Source organism: Sturnira hondurensis, unplaced genomic scaffold, assembly GCF_014824575.4.
Source record: "Sturnira hondurensis isolate 20B ecotype Veracruz unplaced genomic scaffold, ASM1482457v3 Scaffold0005329, whole genome shotgun sequence".
Taxonomy (NCBI): domain Eukaryota; kingdom Metazoa; phylum Chordata; class Mammalia; order Chiroptera; family Phyllostomidae; genus Sturnira; species Sturnira hondurensis.
This window is the reverse complement of record NW_028077960.1, coordinates 787277-811838: the sequence shown is the minus strand read 5'-3', so window position 1 is coordinate 811838 and position 24562 is coordinate 787277. Positions and strand designations below refer to the sequence as shown.

The 24562-nt window shown below is 39.6% G+C and overlaps 1 protein-coding gene across 2 annotated transcripts in view; it reads left to right on the top strand.

Moving 5' to 3' along the window:
- PEAK1 (pseudopodium enriched atypical kinase 1) overlaps positions 1-24562 on the top strand; it is a 206666-nt gene that overhangs the window by 132575 nt on the left and 49529 nt on the right. The window contains exon 3 of one of the 2 annotated variants that reach the window (XM_037046965.1): positions 9393-9577. In XM_037046965.1, the coding sequence (XP_036902860.1) occupies positions 9393-9577 (185 nt within the window). Of the gene's footprint in view, positions 1-9374; positions 9578-24562 lie in introns of both variants that reach the window. The other variant, XM_037046964.1, reaches the window with a different exon arrangement.

Below are 24562 nucleotides of genomic sequence, written 5' to 3'. Positions count from 1 at the left end.
TGGAGAAGGGGGTCGCACAATGTGAATTTATTATAATGCTATTATAACGGAGCAGGGGTCATGTAGCATCTTCTGCACAGGTGCATGCCTGCACAGGTGCATGCTTGAGTCACCATGATTCAGAGTTTTTCTGGAAAGTGAGAACAACCTGTCTTTAGAGTCTGTCCTGTATTGATGTCCTTTATTTAGCCCTGGGGCACCTCCAGAGTTTCCTCCTTCCTCTCTCCTGCCTCACTGGCACATGGATAAAACTTCACTCTGCATCCAGGAGGAGTCCTGTTCCTGTGACTTCCTAGTGAGGAAGGAGTTTACCATCCCAATCCTTGGATGCTCCACTTTGGAATCTGTCCTAGTTCCATTCTCCATGGTGGTGCAGGCAGAAATTTTTCTGTGGGAAGTTTGGGTACAGATCCTGGTGGTGTTCTCCTGTGCCTTGCTGCCCAGACCCCACCTATAATTCTCAGTCCCTACTGTATGAGTCAGATTGGGCTGCTATAACAGAATACTACAAATGGGGTGGCTTAAACAACCAAAATTTATTTTCTCACAGTTGTGGAGGCCAGAAGTCCAAGATCAAGGTTCCAGCTGACTCAGTTTCTGGTGAGGACTCTATCTTGCAGATGGCTGCCTTCTCACTATGTCCTCACTTTCCTCAGTAAATGTATGTAAGGAGGGAAGGTGGGAAAGAGTCAGTGAAAGCCAGAAGACTAAGCTCTCTGGTGTCTATTCTTATAATGACACTAATTCTGTCTGATCAAGACCCCATCCTTTGATTTCATTTCATCTTAATTGTTTCCTAGAGTCCCCATATCCAAGTACAGCTAAACTAGGGGGTCAGGACTTCCTCATATAAATGCCATGACATCTGCCATGGGTGTTCACAGAAGGAAGAATGCCTGTGGACAGTAAGACATCTTGGGTAATACGAGACTCAAATGGTCTATAAAGGCTGGCTGAGTTTGGAATAGATGGAAAAAAGAAGGGAGGCAACTCCAGAAAGGGAAAATGGGCACAGCAAAGATGTTGAATGTGGTGTGTCCATGGGCAGGGAGTTATGATATAGAAATACACTGGCTTGTCAGAAGCTGAAGAACTGTGTCTCAGAAAGTTTGGAAGAAGTATGCAGATACACTTTGCAGCCTCATTGTGATGGATCTTGAAGACGTGCAAGTGGTCACAAGGATCTCTGGGTGATGGAACAGCAGAGCAGAAGTGGTATTTTAGGAAGAGTCCCCGGGCAGTCTTCCTATACTAGAGCATCTCATATTTAAATAAATCCTTTCGCAGTGTGCTCTGGTACAGGTCCCTCTACCAGAAGTCCCTGTACCTTCTGGTCCCTCTTGTGGCATCTTTTTCAGGCATAGGGTCTGCCTCTGTCTTCTGTTGATACAAAAACGTGAGATAGTACTGCATGTGGGAAGAGTTCTGTTGCTTACTCTCAGAGTAGTCTTCAGCCAGCCAGGGCTTCTAATAAAATTCATAAATGTCATACTAGACCAAATCCTCGTGTTCTAACATTTTGTGAATTTATATCATTGTATTCCAAGGATAAAACTCAGAAGGTAGAGATTGATCCCAAAACACCTTTTTTAAACAGCCTGTTATCTCTCATTTGTGGCTACTTAAATTATTTTCTTTTTTCCCCTCTTTATCATTTGTGAACAGCGATGGTCCTTTCCTTAAATTTTTTTACTCACTTTTTGTACATTGGTCCTTTATATATTTATTATTCTTTTCTCTCTAGGGGAAGGAGTCAGTGAAAAATAGTTTCTCAGAGTGTACCCCTAGCACTGCAGTTTGGTGTTTGTATACATGCAGATTCCTGGGCCATACCTCAAACCTGTAAAATCAACCCCTTGTGCCTGGAAGTGGGAGGCAGAAGTCTGCATCTTTAACAAACTCCAAAGTAATTCGTGGGCACATTAAGATCTGATAACAATTGGCATAATATTTTAGAATATATACACTTTAAAGTTATTCAGACCTACATTTGAATCCTGCTTTTACCAACTTATTATTAGCTATGTCATTTTGGACAAATTCATATGAGCCCTGCTTCTTAGTTTCCTGATCTGGAAACAGAGGCAGAGTAGTGTATCTGTTTAGAGCACAGACTATAGAGCTCAACTGCTGGCTTGGTGAGCTCTGGAGTCTGTTTGTTAACCATGTTCCAAAGCTCTGAAGAATCAATCACAGTCCCACTGAGTTCTGGAGAATTATGGGCTGGGCAAGATATACATGGGTCCAATTATATCCAACAGTTACTAGCTGTGTTACATGATTCAAATACCTTAACTCCGTGGGCTATAATTTTCTTCATTTGTAAAACAGAGATAATAACCTGCCTATTAAGTTGTTGTGAAACTTTAAAGAATTTGTGTAGCAGGTTTAGAAAGTAGGGCAGTGGTGGGGGGGGGGTTGCTTCTCAGGGCATATTTGGCCAGGTGAAGACAGACAGTTGGTGTCACGACTGAGGAACCTGGGAATGATTCCAACACTTTTACTGGGTAGAGGCAAGAGGTACTGGTATGATCCCACTACACAGGGCAGTCCTCTACAACACAGAATTACTTGGTCCAAAATGTTAATACTGCTACTTTTGAGAATCCTGGATTACAACAGGCACATAATAAGCACTGTGTAAGTTTTGGCTGCCATTTTTATTTGCTATTTGGGGATAACAAATTACTTGGAATGCTATTGTTAGGAGATACATATTTAATCTTAGTACCTTGCACTCAGCAGATGGAGAGGTAGTGGTTGTGGTTACTTTCAGGAAGGTAAATATCTGGTTATTATCAGTAAGCCAAACAGTTTTCCTATACCAGAACATTGCATATTTAAATAAATCCTTTTGCAATGTAAACAATGAGTTCATTTAAAATTTTTCAAAAAAAGAACACATCTGTAATCATTATCTCACATTTTCATAATAGTTTTATTGTTTTTGAAGTACTTCTTCATTTTCATAATTAAGCACTTATTGTTGAGTTATTATAATAAACCAAGTTTGCCTTATGGTACTGGTGTGGTAGAAAGAGCATAGATGTTAAAAGTTGAATAATATCAAATTCAGATCCTGACTCTACCACCTAAGTACGCATGTAACCTTAGGCAGTTCATTTTACTTCTTTCCGTCTCATTTTATGCATCTGTAAAATCTGCTTCCTGAGATGTTTGTGTGAATTAATTGGAAAAGTGTGCAGCTTGAAGTAGGAGTAGGCTCCGAGCAGGTTTAGTTCCCATTTCCTCCTCACACCCATTCCTTCTGTGAGAGCACAGTGGTTTGGGAGAGTTGAGTGATCATAATCATATCTCACCATCTCCCTCCTCTGTTTCAGAGGGTGGGCAGGCAATTGAGGGAGATAAGAGGAAATTGGGAAAAGGTGTGGTAATGTGCTTTTCTGGTGCTTCTGAACATGTGGAAAAAGCCCAGGATCCATATCCTTCCTAGGTCAGTCCTGTTGCAGAGGCCTGTGTGTATGTTCTAATAATATCTTGATTTTTTTCAGGAAATAACACATCAGCACCTCACCACATTCTTTAGAAATTAGCCAAAGCTCAAAGAGTAATTTTATAAACTCCTTCTATACTTCTGTTATTGAGGTCATCCTTATTTTACTGATTTTTTTCCAACTTTAATTTATCTTTCTGTTAATTTTCACAGAAGCCATTCTGGCTTTGTATTTCATAGAATTTTAAAACTAAATTTTCGTAGTGTGATGAAGATAACAGTGATTTACAGTGGCCTGTGTTTTTATCTCCTTTGCTAGCTTGCTATCTGGTGCCTTAAAGACATTTTTGCTATTCACATCTATTGAAAAAAGAAAAAGTGAAACTGTGCAGTGTTTGAAAATTAGAGTCTATTCAAGATGTTGCACATGGCTGCCAGTCTTCTCCATTCCAAGACCTAGCTACTTTATTCATACCAGTTAAGAGCTACCTTTGACCAAATTATGTTAAACATATTAGCAAGAACTCATCAGATCTGAGTTAAAGGTTAATCTCATTTATGGACAAGAAGTTTGAAGTTTTTAGTTAAAGGCTATAGAAAGCTTAGGGGAAAATTGGAGACACTAAGATAGTGATCAGTAGACATTACACTTTTCTATCTGAGAATGTCAATAATTGGGAAGTATAGCAAAATCAAGTTGATTAAGAAATAATCACATTTGGTAAAGGGTCTTATACTTTAGGAGATGGAAAGAAATGGAATATCTCCTTTTCAAATAGATTAAAAGTGTGAGATTTGATAACTTTGAACTCTCTTTCTTAGATATTGGTGAGTCACCCTTCTCTGATGCTGTTCTTGATTCCTTTTTTATTTTTTAGTCACAGCATATTACCACATCTAAGCCTGAGCTCTCAAAAAGCTTTCCCTTTCCTACTCTCTCTTTTACCATTTCAGTCATAGAAAGAGCTATTCTTCCCTCAAGAGGAGACATTCCATGTCACTGATACATGTTTTAAAACTCTTCCTTTTTAGACACTATATTACTGTCAAATGCTCCATTTGCAAGCCCATGTGATTTTACTTTCATCAACCCTCTTTGCAAAGTTTTTCATAGTCGACAGTTATTTTAATTGGAGAATTAATATACCAGTGCCCTTATTTTAAATGGGCCTATTAAAATGATATTTATGTAGAATACAGGTTGGACTGCCCTGGTTCTCAAAGAGTTAATAAAACTAGCTTTTACTCTGCTTAGCCTCTCAAAGCTAATTAGCATATTTCCCTGACCAAACCCCTAAGGTAAAGGTCAAGGTGCAGAATTGGACCCATGTATATCTTGCCCAACCCATAATTCTCCAGAACTCAGTGGGACTGTCATTGATTCTTCAGAGCTTTAGAACATGATTAACAGACTCCAGAAGGCCGTGTAAAGTATCTTTTAATGGGGAATTGTATGAGTGGGTACAGTAGGTGAGTCTTTAATATTTCTTGTCTTTTAACACCCATATTTTGTTTTGAGAGGCTCTTAATAGCACAGAGCTTTGTGATTCATGTACATGGACTCAGGCCCGGGGAATTCCTCACAGATTAATAGCAACAGCTCTTCCTGTGCTTTTCCACAAGAAACCAACGCTCATTTTTAATAGCCCATTCTCTGGGAGGAAAACAGACAAGTGAGGTTAGAGTCATGGTTTCTGAACCAGCCTTCACCAGTTCTTTTTGACAAATGGAAAAGAGACCTTTCTTTTAGTAATAATGAGAAGATTGGGGGACGAAAGGGAATAGCCAGGAGTAAGGCTATGAAGACTAGGAGGCTAAAACCAGCTTTTTAGAAACCTCTGAAGTTGACTCTAGAATAAGAACAGAATGTCTGGAGGTTTGCTTCCTTACAAGGCAGGGCTGATATTTATATATATATATATCATTTATTTCTTATATTTAAAATATTTTTATGTTTAAAAATATATAAAATGTATTTTATATATTTATATAGCTTTGAAATCAGAAATGGCTTATATTAACTTTTGCCATCCAATATCATTTTTCCTCTGTTGAAGCATATTAATGACTACTCAGTGATGGATCATCCTGACACTAAGTGGTGTCTGAGAGGGTCTTGGAAGTGTCACTTGCTTTGTCTATGCTAACATATAGAAGTAGAGCTCCCTTGTTCCCTTGACTTTGTGATGATTTATATAAGGAAAAAGTACCTTTGTTTGGAGGGCTGCTGTAGGGTTGAGGACCCTCCGGCAGTCCTTTGAGAGATGCAGTATGCTTTACAGTGTGTGGTCACCTTAATGTAAAACTCCCTGTTGGTTCCTAGTAGAGTGATTCCTCCCCACTTCACTACTATCCTCAGGAGCCCCGTCCCATAAAGCAACCTCCAGCTCATTGTTCACTCCCAGTATAGAGAGACCTCTGGCTCTCTCAGCTTTGAAAGAATATTTTTGAAGTTGTATCTCCAGCAGACTAAAAGATTCATTTTTCTGTTCAAGTACATGGATAATTTCCATGATGAAGGATGGATAAGAAGATGCTCCTTCTCTTTCAGGTCCCCAGGTGACAGATGTTCTGATGACACATGACTAAACAGAGTACCTCTTTTAAAGAAACTTGTAAATGTCACCATGATTCACTGCCAATTGAAAATCCAGAAATTACATGTAATAGTATATATTTCCTTTCCTTCTTTCTCTTTGCCCATTAAAGAAATGAAAAATGAAAAACAGGAAGAAGAGCTGGTGAGTTTGTAACATACTGGGAATACTTTCAGTGGACCCAGAACCCACTAAAGATGCCTGCTTTTGAGTTTTATTTCCTTGACCAGCCCAATGGGATTTTCTAATTAAGCCAGTTTTCTCCACCCATATTTAATGAGCATTCAATCCCCTTATACTCTGTGGCAACAAACTGCCAGTTCAGGCAGAGTGGGGAGTGGGAAACATTAGAAGAGATAGCTATAAGCAAACAAGCAGGCAGAACACTGAAACAAGATTGGGAACACAAAGCATAACAGATGACCATATTCTGCTATGTGGCCAAATAGGATGGTTCAGACTCATTTTAATAAATAATAACTAGAATGCAGAACTTTCTTTTTCATTTGCCTTGCCTTTTACATGCATATAGAAAAAAGTTGATGCTCTGTCCTCCTGAGAACAAGACTGTCCTGGCCTCATTTTTACCCACTAAAACAATGGTTTAACTTTCTTATTTAACTACTGTAATCTCAACTTTGTTTCTGATCCTTTACTAAATATGTTAGTGTACAGTAAATACTGTATACTAAATAAATACTAAGTGGTATAAGTATTTGATATTTATTATAGTATTACAGTACTATAGTATAGTAAATATGTGAAATACTTGAGTATATTTGTCATCTTAAAATTTTCATGGATGCTTTTTATTTTTAAAGTATATTTTATTGATTATCCCTCAACCCCCTAACCCTCCAGCATTCCTCCCCTTTAGTTCATGTCCATAGGTTGTGCATATATGTTCCTTGGCTTCTACACTTCCTATACTATTCTCAACCTCCTCCTGTCTATTTTGTGCCTACCATTTATGCTTGTTATTCCCTGTACCTTTTCCCCCCCAATTCTTCCCTTCCACCTCCCCACTGAAATCATCCATTCCTCTGATTGTTCCCGTTCCAGTTGTTTGCTTAGTTTGGGGAGGCTTTTTAGGATCAGCTGTTGATAGTTTTGAGTTTGTTATCTTTTTACTGTTCATAGTTTTGGGGGTGTTTTTTTTTAGAGTTTATTTCTTTAGTTTTAGAGAGGGGAAAGGAGCGAGAAAGAGAGGGAGAGAAATATCAATGTGTGGTTGCCTCTCTCACACCCACTACCAGGAACCTGGCCCACAACCCAGGCACGTGCCCTGACTGGGACTCGAACTGGTGACACTTCGAGTGTTCACACCTGTGAACTAGTTCACAGCCTGTGGTCAGTCCACAGAGCTATGCCAGCCAGGGCCTGTTCATAGTTTTTGATCTTCTTCTATTTCTTAGATAAGTCCCTTTAATATTTCATATAATCAGGGCTTAGAAATGATGAACTCTTTTAACTTGACCTTATCTGGGAAGTACTTTATCTGCCCTTCCATTCTAAGTGATAGCTTTGCTGGATAGAGGATGTAGGTCCTTGCCTTTCATGACTTCATATACTTCTTTCCAGCCCCTTCTTGCCTGCAAAGTTTCTTTTGGATAATCAGCTGATAGTCTTATGGGCACTTCTTTGTAGGTAACTCTCTACTTTCCTTTTGCTGCTTTTAAGATTCTCTCTTTATCTTGAATCTTGGGTACCTTAATGATGATGTGCCTTGGTATGTTCCTCTTTGGGTGCAATTTCTTTGGGACTCTCTGGGCTTCCTGGTCTTTTTGGAAGTCTGTTTCCTTCACCACATAGGGGAAGTTGTCCTTCATTATTTTTTCAAATAAGTTTTCCATTTCTTGCTCTTTCTCTTCTCCTTTTGGCACCTCTACGATTCGGATATTGGAATGTTTCAAGTTGTCCCAGAGGTTCCTCAGCCTCTCCTCATGTTTCTGAATTCTTGTTTCTTTATTTTGTTTTGTTTGGATGTTAATTTCTTCCTTTTGTTCCAAATCATTGATTTGAATTACAATTTTCTTCCCTTCATTGTTGGTTCCCTATATATTTTCCTTTATTTCACTTTGCATAGCCTTCATTTTTTCCTCTCTTTTCTGACCATACTCAACCATTTCTGTGAGCATCCTGATTACCAGTGTTTTGAACTGTGTGTCTGGTAGGTTGGCTATCTCCCCATCACTTAGCTCATTTTCTGGAGTTTTGATCTGTTCTCTCATTCAGGCCATATTTCTTTGTCTCAGTGCACCTGTTATGTTGTAAGGGGGCAGAGCCTTAGGTTTTCAATGGGCAAGGTACCCCTCTTTGCTGCATTGTGGCACTGTCTGTAGGGGAGGAGTCAGAGAGGCAAGGATGCCACTGGCTTGATTTGCTCTACTTCCACTTTCCAATGAACAAACTCTCTCTCATGTGAAACTGGGAGTTTACCACACCATGGCAACCCCCCACAGTAGCTTGCAGCTAGCTTCGAATCTTTAGTTTCCCATTCAGCCAGCCCTGCCTTGCCCACGAGATCCTCCGCCTTGCCCTGAGTCCTCTCAGTGAGCCCCGCCTCAGCCACAGGGTCCCCCACCTTGCTGTGCATCCTCTGCTCAACTGCCAGTCCCCTAGCAGTCTGGGTGAATGTTTCTTTAACTCTTAGGTTGTCAGAGTTCCATGCAGTTTTATTTTCTGGCACTTCTTGTTGTTTATTGTTTTTAGATTAGTTCTTATCTTCTTTTGGTTGTGCAAGGAAGTGAAGCATTTCTACCTCTGCCTCCATCTTGGCTGAAACTCCTCAGATAGAGTATATTTGTCTTATAACCAGTTAAGCATTCAGCTCTCCCTAACACAACCATCACCACCTCCTACATTTAAAAAAATGTTTCACGGGCCTGTGAACCAAATGATTGGGGTTCGATTCCCAGCCAGGGCACATGCCTGGGTTGCAGGCCAGTTCCCAGCAGGGGACTCACAAGAAGCAACCATACATTGATATTTCTCTCCTTCTCTCCTTTCTTTCCCCTCTAAAGATAAATAAATAAAATCTTTAAAAAAATTTTAAAATGTTTCAGTCCTTACCTCCTATTCTCAAACTTTCCTGTGAGCCTACCATACCTCCTCTATCAAACTGAATTCTCAATATGTATGAACCAAGATAAATAAAAATACGAGCCTTCATGAAAGATTGCCTTATATTCAGACAAGCGTGTTGCAGCTTATGACCCATTGCTAGATTATAGAGCCAAATATTTTCATTTATGGCAAGCATATCCTTTCCATAAATCTACATTTTAGCAAGACCTTTAGGTGCCAGAGTGACATTTAATCAGTGGTCTGATTTGTTTTAGTCACGTGACCCAGGAAGTGACAGAAGATTTTTCTTCTTGGGATCCAAGAACTGTTGTTGCGAAACAAGATGGTGGAGGTGGCACACCAGCATTGCCCCTACCTGAACTGGAAAAAGAAGAGGAAAAAGAAGACATTTCAGAACCTATGGACTTGAATCCCTGTAGTGCAACATACAGCAACTTAGGTAAGTACAAATGTCATATAAATAGTACTTAAACTTTGCCTTTTCATACATCAGCCAAATGCTCTATTTCCCTGGAGAGATAGTTTATATTGCTCCATGGAACAAAAGTTGGATGATCTAGTTATAGATTTTAACTCACATAATAAAAAGTCCTGCTGCATTCTTGGCATGTATTGGACACCTGCTACCACAAGTCCTGTGACATATTCTAAGGGAGTGACATAGTTCCTGCCTTCAGGGATTCATCTGGAGGGAAAGTGATGAATTTGATGATTCTAGTATAATATAATAGAAGTAGTAACAAGAGATACATACGGAAGGTTTTCTATCATATATAGGTGAAGGTGTCAAAGAGGCCTTCCTAGAGATAATTTCTGTACTGAATTAGCTGGTTGAAGAGGGAAGACAGAGGGTGCCAGCCAGGGGCAACAACATGAACAAAAGAATGGGGATGCAAAACAGGCTGTACAGGTTATGCCACAACCATTTAGCGTGTCTAAAATAAGAACTGGAGAGTTAGACAACATCATGAATTTCAGGCTACAATAGGATTTTTCATTCTAGCTTTCTGTCAAATATTCTCGGTATTTTGACAGGGACAGCACTGAATCTGTACAGTGCTTTGGGTTAGTATAGACAGTTTAACAATGCTAATTCTTTCTACTCATGAACATGGTATATACTTCCATTTATTTGTACCTTCAGTGTCTTGTAATTTTCTCAGCACAGGTCTTTTATCTTCTTGGTTAAAATGTTCCTAGGTATTTTATAATTTTTTACATAATTATAAATGGGATTGTTTTCTTAATTTCCCTTTCTGGTAGTTTATTATTGGAGTATAAAAATACAACCTATTTCTGAATATTAATTTTGTATATTGCTGCTTTTTTAAATTTGTTTGCCAGTTCTAATAGTTTTATGGTACATACTTTAGGGTTCTCTATATATAGTATCATGTCATCTGCAAATAATGGCAATTTTACTTCTTCCTTTCCAGTGTGGATGCCTTTTATTTATATTTCTTCCAGTGTTTGTTGAATAAGTGGTAGAAGGAGATATGCTTGTCTTATTCCTGGTCTTATGAAGAATGCTTTTAGCTTTTCCCTGATAAGTAGGATGATAGCTGTGGGTTTGTTGTATATGGCCTTTATTATGTTGAGGTGTGCTTCCTCTATTCCCATGTTGCTCAGAGGTTTGTTTGTTTTAATTATAATTGGATATTGTATTTTATCAAATGCTTTTTCTGCATCTTTTGGTTTTCTGGAGTTTCATCCTCTTGTTTCATCTAGGATGTGTTTTTTTGTCTCCTCATTTTGGTTGCCTCCCTGTGTTTGTTTTTATGTTATACATAGAACTGCTATGCCTTTCATTCTTGGCACGGTGGTCTTATGTAGTAGGTGTCCCATGAGGACCAGTGGCTTAGTCTTCCCAGTCACCTGAGCTGGGTGCTCCAGGGGTGTCCTTTGTGTGGGTTGTAGGGGCCCTCCTGTTATAGTTGAGCCTTGATTGCTGTTAGCATGTCAGTGGGTGAGGTTTACCATCCTGCTCATTGTCTGTGAGAACAGGTTGTGACTGAAACAGATAAGTTGTGCAGGTGCTTCCCCACAGAACAGGGTTTATTTAAGTGAGGTCTAATGCCTGTTGGGTCTGTCCTTTGGGTATGGCATTTGTGGAGCTAACTGGGTATTATTCTGCTGTGGTCAAAGCCAGCCACCACATGTGTTGGTTCTGGGGAATTTTGGGTGGGGCTCTGGTGCAGTCCCAGGTCAGCTGGTACCTGTGCCTGGCCCCAGGCCACCTGGTAAGAGTGACAAAGTGATCTGTGGTTGGTAGTCACCTGTGTTGGGTTTGGAGACACCTGGGAGAGGCTATGCTGTTGCAACTAGAGCCAGATCTGGGCCCACTTAGCAAGAGGTACAGGGCACACCAAGGCCATCCAGTGCTCATTTGGGATTTGTGGACCTTTGAGAGATTTTAGCAAAGTATGCAGCATGGGCCAAGGCCAGCCACTTAGAAGGAATAGCCACTGAAAGAGCTTTGGGCCCTTGCCTGTTTTGGGTGGGGTGCCTTGTGTTTGCCATATACTGGAAAGCTTAGATTTGGCACCCACCTGCACTTGCAGGCTGGGTCACGGGAGGCCTCATCAAAGGAATATGGTGGCTGCCAGCCCTTCAGTCTTCTAGAGAGGTGCCTCTGCAACCATTGCCTTGCAACCAGATAATTCCGTTCCTCTCAGTATATCCATCCCTAGCACTTTTGGTGTGCTGCCCCTTCATTGGAGCTGAGGGCAAGTGTTTGTGAGTGAGTCTGTACTCGGGCACTTTAAGAGGACACCTTAGTCTACAGCAGTTCCTCTTCTCACCTGGACAGAGTCCCCACTGATTTTCACAGCCAGATGTTTCAGGGACTCTTGTTCTGGGAACTGGTGCTCTGGGCTGGGGAGCCTGGTGTGGGCTGTGGGATCTCCATAGCCAAGATAGTCCCTCCTGATTTTTATCTGCCACACATTGGTATGGGTCCAGCTTGTTTTGCATTGCTGGCCCTCCTACCAGTCTTGACGAGGCTTCTTCTTTACATCTTTAGTTATGGGAGTTCTGTTCTTTTCAGGTGGTTCTCAAGGGTGGTTGTTCTGTAAGTTGTAATGTGGTTGTGGGAAAAGGCAAGCACAGAATTTCCTTAGCGGACCATCTTAACTGGGAGTGCCTAGATTTGTGTTTTAGAATATCCATTCTGCAGGCTGCCATGTGAGGGGAAGTACTTGGTAGTAGGTGGTTGGGCAATTGGATCTTCTTGCCGGACCACATTAAGGTGTGTAAAAGAGAGGTCTGAACTAAGATAGTGGGAGGGGGAACAGTGGATAGATTTAAGAGAGATTTAAGAGGTAAATAGATAAGGCTTAGTGGCTAATTGGATAATGTAAAGAATCTTCTGTATTTTCTGGATTTCTGCCTTGCAGCTAGAGGACTCAAGAAAGTAAGGTCCCAATTACTGAAGGTCTTTGGGAAGAGGCTAAAGGACTACCTCTCAGAGAATCTGTGAAGGAGAATCCTGTACTGCAAAAAATATATTGAAGTAAATTAACCTCTAAGATGCTTGCCAGTGCAAAGATTCTTTAATTTTCAAATCATCTGTACTCTTCTAACTTGAGTGCCAAGCAACTTCTGACCTGTCCTCCTCCCTCGAGTGTCACAAAGTTTCCTTCCTTCTGAAAAGCAAAGCTTGGGGCTGGATAAGGATTTCTCGGTGCTTCTTTTCCACAGAGTGAGTTGTCTAAGCTGGATTAGCACAGCCACAACACTGGCAGGATTCATAGGGACTGTTGACCAATGCTTACACCTGTTCGGAAACCCATGGCGTATAATATCAAAGCCTTCCTCTACCTGGTTTGTCATCTCCTTTCTTCTTTGTCTTTTTCTTCTATCGGGTTTTTTTTTTAAAGATTTTATTTATTTATTTTTAGAAAGAGGGGAAGGGAGAGAGAAAGAGAAGGAGGGAAACATCAATGTGTGGTTGCCTTTCATGCATCCCCTGCTGAGGACCCGGCCCGCACCCTAGTTATGTGTCCTGACTGGGAATTGAACCAGCCAACCTTTGGTTTGCAAGCCAGTGCTCAATCCACTGAACCACAACAGCCAGGGCTATTTTTTTTTTTAAGGAAAATTATTCTAAGATTAGGTGATGTACTTGGAAATAAAGGAATCCTTAGGAAGGATTGAGGTAACACTGTAGGAGAGTGTTTGGGACACTCAATCATAGTAACCTCAAGGCAGTTGAAAATGTATTCTGTAAAGACTTCCATGCTAAGTTCCAGGAGTCTTATATGATTTTTGAGTGGGGCACTACAGTGAGCATATTATAGTTTACCGAAGGCAATTGACTTGGATACCATTTTCCAGTTGAAAGAGATTTCATAGTCAAGCATCTTATTGAAATTTTTTATTTTTTTACTTTTATGAGGCATATTATAAGATCAAAAATGTATTGTTTATTTACTGTGTATCATCAGACAGCATAATATACCAGGAATTATACTTCATTCTTACTGCATCAGATTTTTTTCATGATGTCCTTAGTAAAATATATACTAATTTTTGCTGATTGTGTGGTATCTTACAGCATCTCTTTAAAAACATATATTAGCCAACATCAGTTAACATTAATTATTGTATCTTACTGTCTTCTCAGTTATATGGATAATTAGAAAAAAACAGAGAGCATTATTTCCATTAACATTCCAAGAGCCTTACATATTTTAACTCATTTAATCCTCACAGTGACTTTAGGAATTATTGTCCCCATTTTTCAGATGAGGAAAGTGAGTCAGAGTGCCCTGCCCAAAGTCACAGAACCAGTAAGGATTGAACCAAAATTGGAACCCCATAGGTCTTCACCAGTAGATTATAATGATTGAAACCACCAAATTGTTATAAAATATTGAAGGGCTGCAGCTATCTCCCTTTAGCTGTCTTTCCCCCCCCCCTTTTTTAAGTTACCTAATTTGAGATGCAAACTTTAAGATTTAAAAAAATATATTATGATTATTTAGAATACCAACACCATACATCATAGATGTCCAATCAGAAGAAATACCTTTCTTTCTAACTATTGCTTTACTTTTAAAAGTATATGGCACTCAAAATGTTACCTAGTTTTCTGTAAGTGCTTAAATGGCTATACTTGACTACACACGGTTAGTTGCTTTGTGGGAAAGGATTTACTATGTGAGTAAAATAATAACTGAGTAATAGATAGGGTTGACTCCATTAGTTTTACAAACTGATGGCATTTTTGTTGTTGCTTATTCTTTGTTGTTACTTTTCCTAATGGAACAAGTATTTTAGGTGGCATGTGGAACTTAACTTTTTAAATACTTTACAACAGTTTGCATGAAATTTTAAACTCTTCTTGGGTGATTTCTTATAACTTAAAGCCTTGATAGCATTTAAAAAACTGTTTAAAGCCCTGGCTGGTGTAGCTCAGTGGATTGAGCACGAGCCTGCAAACCACACGATCGCGGTTCGATTCCCAGTCAGGGCACATGCCTGGGTTGCAGGCCAGTTCCCAGCAGAGGACACACAAGAGGCAACCACACATTGATGTTTCTCTCCCTCTCTCCTTCCCTTTCCCTCTAAAGATAAATAAATAAAATCTTTTAAAAAAATAAAAAATAAAAATAAAAAACTGTTTAAAAACTGAAAAGAAACACAACATCTTCGTGCATAGCTTTAGATCCTTTAAATATTCCAGAACCATTCCATAGATACCTCTTTTCTTTGCTTTTCCTTTTCTTTTCTTTCTTTCACTGAGGCATAGGGATGGATGGACCAATTAAAGAAACTGAGGGAGGAAGGTTGAGATTTACCATGATTTTTACTGTGGTAAAAATTTAACATAATATATATATGTTAAATCCATTTGATGTGAGTTGTTTAATGCCACAATATCCTTGTTAATATTTTTTGGAAGCTCTATTCATTATTGACAGTAAGGTGTTAAAATCCCCTAGTATAAGTGTGTTGCTGTCTAAATCTTTCTTGAAGTCCTCCAAGATTTACCGTATATGTTTGGGGGTTACTATGTTGGGTGCATATATGTTTACAATGTTTATGTCTTCTTATGGATTCTTCCCTTGTGTCCTTCTGTATCTCTTTATATGACCTTTGTTCTGAAGTATATTTTGTCTCATACAAGTATTGCTATCCCAGCTTTCTTTTCCTGTCCATTTGCTTGGAATATTTTTTTCCAACCCTTCACTTTCAGTCTGTGTAGGTCTTTTGTTCTGAGGTGGGTGTCCTGTAGGCAGCATATGTGTGGGTCATGTTTTTAAATATATGCAGCTACCCTATGTTTTTTGATTGGGGCATTTAATACATTTACATTTAAGGTTATTATTGGTAGGTTCTTATTCATTGCCATTTTCCCCCTTTGTACCTGTGTCCTCTCTCCCTCACTCTTATTCTTCATCTTCTTAAAGCAGTCCCTTTAGCATATCTTGCAGTGCTGGTTGGGTGGAGGTGTATTCTTTTAACCTTCTTTTGTCTGGGAAACTCCTCATTTCACCTTCCATTTTAATTGAGAGCCTTGCTGGATAGGGTAGTCTCAATTGCAGGGCTTTGGTTTTCATTACTTGGAATATTTTTTGCCAATCTCTTCTGGCTTGGAGCATTTCCATTGAGAAGTCAGCTGCTAGTCTTATCAGGGCTCCCTTGTATGTTACACCCTGGTTCTCTCTTGCTGCTTTTAAAATTCTCTTTGTTTTTAATATTTGGTATTTTAATTATGATGCGTCTTGAAATAGGCTTCTTTCATTTCATCTTGGTCGGGACCCTCTGTGTTTCCTGAACTTATATAGCTTCTCCTCTCCAGGTTAGGAAAGTTTCTGTCATTGTTTTTGCACACAGAATTTCTCTTTTGCTTTTTTTCTTCTCTTTGTGGTATTCCAATGATGTGAATTTTGTTACACTTTATGTTATCCTGAAGTTCTCTTAAGCTAGTCTCATACTTTTTTTGTCTTTTTTTTTTTCATTTTCTTGCTTTGAGTATTTCTACCTTGTCTTCCAGCTCACTGATATGGTTCTCTGCTTGTTCCAGGCTGCTGTAATTCCTTTTAATGTACTTTTTATTAAATACATTATATTCTTCATTTCTTCCTGGTTCTTGTTTATACTTTGTTGACTTTTTCATGTTGTTATAGTGCTTAGTCAGATTCTTGTAGTTGTCACTAAGTTCCTTGAGCATCCTTAAAACCATTTTTTTGAGTTCTGTATCTGTTTGCTTGTCTCAATTTTGTTTAGCTCTTTTACTGGGGATTCTTTCATTCCTTTTGATTGTTGTTTCTTTCTTCCCCCCTCCCCCATTTTAGGTGACTTTTTTGTTTGTTTCTGCATCTCAGGGCGCTCTGTTTTGCCAGCTGTCTTCATGAGGTGGACTTTTGTGGTAGGTTTTCTGTGGGACTCAGTGGTACAGGCTCTTTGATCTTCTTTTCTGGATGGTGTAGAGTTGCCCTTCTGTTTGTGGGCTCTCTTGTTGTACTTGGATTTTACCTCTCGGTGGTTCCTTTGTTGGTGGGTTCTCTCTTCCAGTGGGTTTACTGGTAGTCACAACTCCCACCTTGTCTTGTTTGCTGTTGTACGGGTGTTGGTTAACAAAGCATTATCATCAGACAACCAAACTCAGGCCAGCAATAAGAACCCCCCTACAATATCAGCAATCTTAACTGCAATTGAGCAAGTATTAGTAAAGTTGAAGAGAGATTGCAGATATTATAACATAGGACAATGGGAATATTAAAAGACTAAAAAAAGGGGAAATGTTATTGAGTAGTAAGAGGAAAGAAAATTGATAAGAGTAGGGATAGAACCAAGGCAAGAAAGAAAAAGAACAAAATTTAAAATGTAGGTAAAACACAAAAAGCTATGGGAACAATGGGGTAAGGAATGTGAAGAGTATACTCTTGAGGTTTAAAGTCAAATTGAAACTATTCTACCAGCAGGAGCAAAATTGCAGAAATACCACAGCAGGGTCAATAGCAGTGAGGGCCGAATGAAATTTAATAAGGTGAAACAGGAATAAGAATATTATACAGAAGTGAAAAGTAAATATGAGATGTTTACTGTAAAGGAAAATTATATTGAGAGGATGGAGAAAGCTAACTAGTAAGAGTAAGGAGTAAAGCCCAGGTTGAGAGGGTGGGGAAGAAAGCAAAGGGAAAAAATGAAATAAAATTCTTCACTCTACTGATAAGGGGCAGGGAAGTGAAATGGAGTAGGACAGGAGAGAGTATTCTGTGGGATTTAAAGTACAACGAAGTAGTGAACAAATAAAGAGTTCTGCTGGGGAAGTAAAGCAGTGATGGTGGTATTTCACCCAACTAGCCACTGTTTATAAAAGATGGAAAAGACAGAAGACTCTTGTAAGAGGGGCAAAAGAATGTGAGCTGAGTTTTAAGAAGAGTGATTATACTAGATTAGATGAAGGAGAAAGAGTGAGAGTAAGGCATAGGAACATGGTGTGGTGTGAGAGAGTATAAATTTTACCACAACAGTAATAAAAAAGCTCAGGAAGATGGCTAAATGGATTAAGACCAGGAAAGGGTGCTATATGGGATCTGGAATAACAATAATATGATAAATCCTATAATCTGAATAAAACAATTAAAAAACAAAAGACCAACAACAGTGAGTTATGTGGAATATGAGTGAAGTTAAAAAATAATAATTAGAATGCAGTGTGAAAGGGAAAAAACAAAACAAATTTAAAAACCTAAGTAAACAAAAAGAAGAAAGTGAAAAAAATTTTAAATGCAAGTTCTGATGAAGAGCAAGAAGAAATTTTACTCAGCTGTTGGTGTTCTTCTGACTTTTTCTTTGGAGCTGTCTCTGGTTTTGTCTCTGCTTCAGGTCTTACTGTCTTAATCTTGTGAGGACAAAAAAAAAAGGCTCCCTGCTGGTGGTTGTTAGCCTGCCCTGCTGGTTTTGCAGACCTTCTTGGTTCCTGCAGGTGGTGGTGGGTTGGGCTCAGTTTTTCCTTTCTGGTGGTTGGGGAACAAAGTAGATTCAGTCTGGGCTACAATAATCAAGGTGCCCCATTTCCAGCACCATGCCCTCCAAGCACTGTGCAGCCCACAATGTCCTCTCTGCCTAGTTGCACCAGGCTGATAAACCACCTGGTTTTGCACCCCTTTGATAATCTGTGAGGTGCAGGTTGTGAGAGCAAATTGTTCTCACAGTCCTTCCACCTTAATGGCCTGGCAGCTGCACTCTCCAGGTCCCTTCCTAGGACACCACAGTTCCCCTTCTGAAAAAAGCCTTTTTGGGGTGCTGTTGCTCCTCCAAGCTACTGTCGGGCTTTGCACACACTCCAACTCTCTGGCAAGACCAGAGTCTATCTCAGTGAGACAGGGCCAGTCATGGTCTACCTCTCCTCCCAGCTCAAGGTGCCACCAGGATCCCCACCACTCTCTGGCACTGTCCCAGCCAGCAGCCACTACCCCAGCTTGGGTGCACCGCCAGCTGTGTATGTGCCTGTGTGCTTTTTCTCCCCTGCACCCCTTCAGCAACTTTACCTTTTGAAGACTCTTCTGGTGAAGACCCGGATTTGCCTTCCCTGGAAGGGGAGGGAGAGCCACTAGGCTATCACTGACCTGGCTTTCCTCTGATGTTTTCCCTGCAGTGGCTGTGGTTTCTGGTGCCAGGCCTGGGGACTTTGCTTGACCAGGGACTTTTCCTGACCTCCTATAAAACCTCCCTACCACCCGTTTTGAAGCATCAAAAGATGCTTCCTTTGTCCTTTAAAAGATCAGTTAAGTGTCCCAGTTGGGTGCACAAGCAAGTGGGCTCAGCTCCCACCTACTTTGCCACCATCTTCTCCCCTCCTGCACAATTATTGACCGAAGGTATAAAAAATGATACAGGATACAGGACTCCAGGGTGGCCAACAGGGACTGAAAGAGAGATGCCAAATAATAGCAATGAAACTGACAGATCCAGTCCCCTGAAGTCTGCTAATTATGGCAAAACAAGGACACTGGATTGTCTTGAGGTTCCCACATTTCTTAGATAGTTCTGAAAACTATTAAGTTCAGAGAAAAGAAAAACCTCCATTGGAATATGCCTGATTACCCTACTTCAGAATCTTCCATAGACCTCTCCCCTGAGACAGTCTCATTACTACAGTGGGATTTTGAAACTGGAAAAGACACCGGCAGGCTGCCTGACGCTTCCAAACCCGATTAAGCACAGACAGAGATTGAATTTTTATGGGCGCTTTATTCAGATGGCTGGAGATCTGAGAAGATGGCAGATTCATACCCTAACAGATGATCTTGTCTTTCCAGGCCAATGTTTTTATAGCAGGGAATAAACAAGGTGCAGTGAGGGGTCTTGAAGTTTAGGGAGGATTAGGTAAAAGAAACTGTGACATTCCTGTCCTGAGCAGTTAGCTATTCCCAGGGGTGGTTGGTTGGTGGTTGGTTGGTGGTTGGTTGGTGGTTGTCTTCTCTCCCTGGAACACAAAGGCCCAGATGCTTCCGCTTGTCCCCAGGCAGTAATCTTTAGCAGTGCCCCAGGAGGTCGGCTGTTTTCCCTAGAGCCAGGATGGGCCTTATCTGTAGGATCTGAAAAAAAAGCATTAACACATACATTACTTACTAGGCTTATAACTATTTACCTTACACTAAAATTTTCCAACTCTTGAGTCCCCTATCAGTTTCATAAGAGCTGTTGTGATTCAGCCTTTTCTGCAAAAGGCTGATGACTAATGCCTTTTTTCTCCTTCTTAACATAAATAAAGCAAACCGTATTTTGTTTATAACTGGATTATTAGATTCTAGAGCTGTACTAATATGGTCAGTAATCACTAGTCACATCTTGTTACTTGCATTTAAATTTATTAAAATATGATTAAAATGTAGTTCTTCAGTTTCACTAGCAACATTTCAGTAGCTTTGTGTGGCTAGTAGCTACTGTATTGGCCATGCAGATACATTTATTCATCCCAGTATTCTGTTGTACAGCACTGCTTTAAAGAATCAGTTATTTTAGGGGATTTATATTGTCTTCTGTGGGAACAAGAGTCATGGTCTCTATGCACCTTCACAAGCACTTAACAAGTGCCCCTTACGGAATCATTGTTTCACTCTTAGTGATAATGGTATGAAATTACTGAACACACTCTAATCTATAACACATTAATCTACCCCAAACTGAATTTAGTAGGGTATCTGCTGCCTAAAATGATTTCCCAAAGAAGTGATAGAATGTTTTTTAAATCAGGCCTTCAACATTTTCCCCATGTTTTTTTTTATGTCTATCTCAAAATACCTAGAAATATTGCTAATTTTTTATGTGGTACACCTGACTACTTGATCAGCCTACTAATCAGTAATTTGTGAGTTTACTCTGTTGGAATAAGTTGGTGTTAACTCACTCTCACTCTGTAACTTAAAGTACTCTGTACATTGCTTTTTATGAAGAACTATCAAGTCTCCCTTTACTCAGCAGATTTTTGGCTTGCTCCTCTTTCTCTGTGCCTACTAACCTAGCACCTTATCTAAAACAAGCAGTAGGTGCTAAGAACATGTTTGAATGAATGAACTAAAACCAATTTTTTACATTTGACTTTATAAGATTCTCAGGTTAGGGAAATCAAGCTTTCCTTACCAAAGTTCATGTAGGAAAATTTGACATCCCAGGTTATGTGTTCCATTAATCAGCTAGCTTTCTTTCCCTAATATGAGGCTTAATCCAGGGGCTTTCTAATCAGGGAGTTACATAAGTTTGGCCTCAGTTTTCTTCTTGCACGCCCATACTTCTCATCCTGTTTACCTGGAGCATCTTCTTAAGGCTGCTCACTTCACACTGAAAGAAAACACCTGACAGTCTTCTGTCTCTAGCATGTCCCTTGGCAGCGTACTGCTTGTCAGTGTTTCAGGAGTGGATATACTTAAAAGAATGTCATTCCATTGCTGACCTTGATGTTGGAATAATAGCATTACAATAGCAGCTTTTAAAAGTCATCCTGAAGAATACAGTATCATTTGTTCATTTTCTCAACAAATAATCATTGAGGAACTTCTGTGGGAGAGACTGGCCCATACAATGTATAGTTAATGACTTGAACCAAAGATTCAAGAATTACACATTATTAGATTATCTGGGTGTTTAAAAAGAACTGAGATTGATAGCTTTGAATATTTGTTTTAGCCTTTGTTGTAATTTCAAAAAATATAATTCTTTCTATTCAAGAAGAAACCATAGTCCTCATTTTTTAATTAGTTGCATTCACATTGAAAAATAATTTTCCATGTACTGGAATTAGTTGACAGACTAAAATATTCAAATTATGTAGATAACTTACCCCCAAATAAATAATGTCTATTCTTAGAGAGGATTTCACTAATGAGATCTTACAAAAACAGTCTGTCAACTGCTCTACCACTAACATTCTTTAAAGTAGTTTATGTATCCTTTTATTTGAGCCCAAAGTGGTTTTTTTGGTTTTTTTTTAAAGATTTTATTTATTTATCTTTAGAGGGGAAGGAGAGAGGGAGAGAAACATGAATGTATGGTTGCCTTTTGTGTGTCCCCTGCTGGGACTTGGCCTGCAGGGAACTGGACTACAACCCAGGCATGTACCCTGACTGGGAATCGAACCACGATCCTCTGGTTCACAGGCCCGCGCTCAATCCACTGAGCTACACCAGCCAGGGCCCAAAGTGGTTTTTGGAGCTGGCTTTTGTTTTGTTATTTAGCATGAAGTTGATATCCCCTGTGGTTTGCCAGTTGGTGCTTACATTTGACTGTGATGGGTCCCAGCACAGTAATAATGCCCTGGTAGATTAGGGCTCTTCCTTGGACTAAGCTGCTGATACCTGCTGCCTGAGGTTGATAAAGTGAGCACTAGGTTGAGCCAGGGGCTACTCACTTGACTAAGCTGGTGCACAGTGGTGTTGTGTGGTATCTGTATTTGTAAACTCCCCGTTTCAAGATGATCATCTCTTCTTTTAAGTCCTCTCTTTTCTCACTCATCTGTATTACTAGTCACAAACCCTGAGAAAAATAGGGATGAAGATTAAAATTACAATCGAAATAAAAAGATAAATTCTGGGGGGGTTTTTTTGGCTTTAATACTTTTATTCAGCAAACAATTTTTGAACACGGACTATCTGTTGGGAACTAGGTAAGACACTGGAAACAGCACTGCTGTCTCTTCAAGGACTCCTGGGCTTTGGGAAATACAGACATGGGGCTGGACTCTTTGGAGCCCATTTGATAGATGTTTGTGACACAGGCATGTAAAGGTTTCATGAAAGGCTCGGCCTAGAGTGGTCTACGAGAGGGTCACTAAGGTTTTGAGCAGAGTTTGAAAGATTAGTTGTTTGCCAGCTTACAAGCAAGGGATAGCATTTCAGGTAGAGGAAAGTATTGTACAAAAGAGTTTGATAGAGAAGTGAATGGTCAATTAACTACAAGTAATCAATTTAGGATAGTTTAAGCGAAAGAGACAAGAGTGGAGAAAATCAGAGTGGAGAAGCAAAGCTAGATCATAAATAGCACATATGTGCTATTGAGTGTGTGTCATCACAATGAGTGTGTCTTATCCATAGAAAATGGAGAACCACTGAAGAATCATCATCTGAGATCTTAATCATGTCCCATAAAAGATTTTTAAAAGATCGTTCTGGGTACCTACAGGATGATTGGAGGCAGGGAGACAAACCAGGAGCCAATGATATTCCTGTCTTTTGGAATAAAGAGCTAATTATACTCATTAGCGTACTATTCCTATTCAAATGGGTAATTGTTAACTGCCTTTAATCCCTGGCACCCTAAGATTGTAATGGTTGTCAGGTCTTAAAGCAAACATTTGCTGTGACTTGTCCCTAGTATGTCTTCAGTGATAGTGTCTTTTAGTAGATAGACCTCTATGATATAGTCATTATTTTTAGTTTTTCAGTATGCAATCATTTTTAAAATGTCGATCTTTAGAAATAATATATTTCTTATTTTCCATTTGTTTATTATTCCAGTCTTGGAAGTTTTAGGACCCCCTTATTGATTATCTTCCTGCTGAGGTGTTTTAAACACTCTTTTGGCTTTTTTGTAGTAGATTCATTAAATTATTCTCTTTTAATCTAGTTTTTGTCGTTTGCTTTTCAGAAGGTGATATAAGTCCACCTTCTGTAAGTCCAAACACATTTTTAAGTGGGGAGAAAGTAAACAGATAGCATGTGGAGGCTCAAAAAGAGAAAAGAGTAAGGTTTGAGTGTAGTTTAGTCAAACACATTTTTCCCAAAGAACTTTTCTCGTCTATCACGAGGCAAATTTAGAACACAGTCTATTTTTTCTTTTTAGGGAGCTGGTATGCCACAAAAATATAGAATATGGGATGTTACATCAGGCCTGCTTAAAGCCAAGCTTGAGGGAAATGTACAGGATTAAAAGTTCAAAATAAAAACAGCTAAAATACCAAGCTTTTAAAACACTGACTCAGACTATTGGAATTCAGTTAGTAGAACTTGTCTTTCTTGAAGGGGAAAAATAAATAAAAGTACAAAACACTTTTAGACTTTGGAAGAATGGCTTGACCTACTTTCAAGGAGTGTGGAATGCCTATGCTATCATTTGGAATGCAAAAGCTTCTGATTCCCATGTAGAAACCTCCTCAACTCCCAGGAGATCAAATTCCACTGCTTGGCAAGAGAATTTCCTTGGTGCCTTGGCTGTCTGTTTTTGTTTTGAGATAGTGACCCACTCTGCTCTTTGTCCTTCAGTCCAGCAGCCATTTACTCTTTACTTGCTGCATATCTCGCCCCACGCAAGATTCTGAAAGAATGTAAAAAAAAAAAAAAAGCAAAAAAGAGAAACATAGACCCGTTATAAATGCTATAATAGAATGAAAAGTGTTAAGAGAACACAGGTGGAAGACGGGTAAGTGGCTCACAGTCCTCAGTGTGGAATAGGGAGTAGGGAGGGCTTCAGTGGAGAAGGGCTGTTTGAGCTTAATGCCTTTAATAAGGCAGAAATATAAAACTAAATTAAAATCTGGAGCATATTAAAAGAACAGGAAGTAAGTGATTTGTGTGGGAGAATTGATGAGAAATAGCGGGAAATAAGATGAGAGCCTTGACCAACTTGCTGAGGAGTTTGGACTTTATTCTATAGGTGGTGGAAAGTGCATGGTCAGCCCTCTTCCACCTCTTCTGATATGCATTAAAAAGCTGCTGCTGGTAACCTTGACCTTGTGATACTTGCCAGTTCTGAGGTAATAAAAATAAAAGCACTTTGGGAATCCTCCATTCTTTCCATGTCTGTGGTTATTCTTGTTCTAATTTGGAGTAATGGGTAGAAAATGGCACCACGTAAAGGCTTTTCTGATGTCCACATTGAAAGCAGGAAGAATAAGTCCATGTTTCTAGTTTTTTCCTTCCTTGCCTCCCTCCCTCCCTTCATTCATCTCTCAGCCAGACTTTTGCTTGATGTCCTG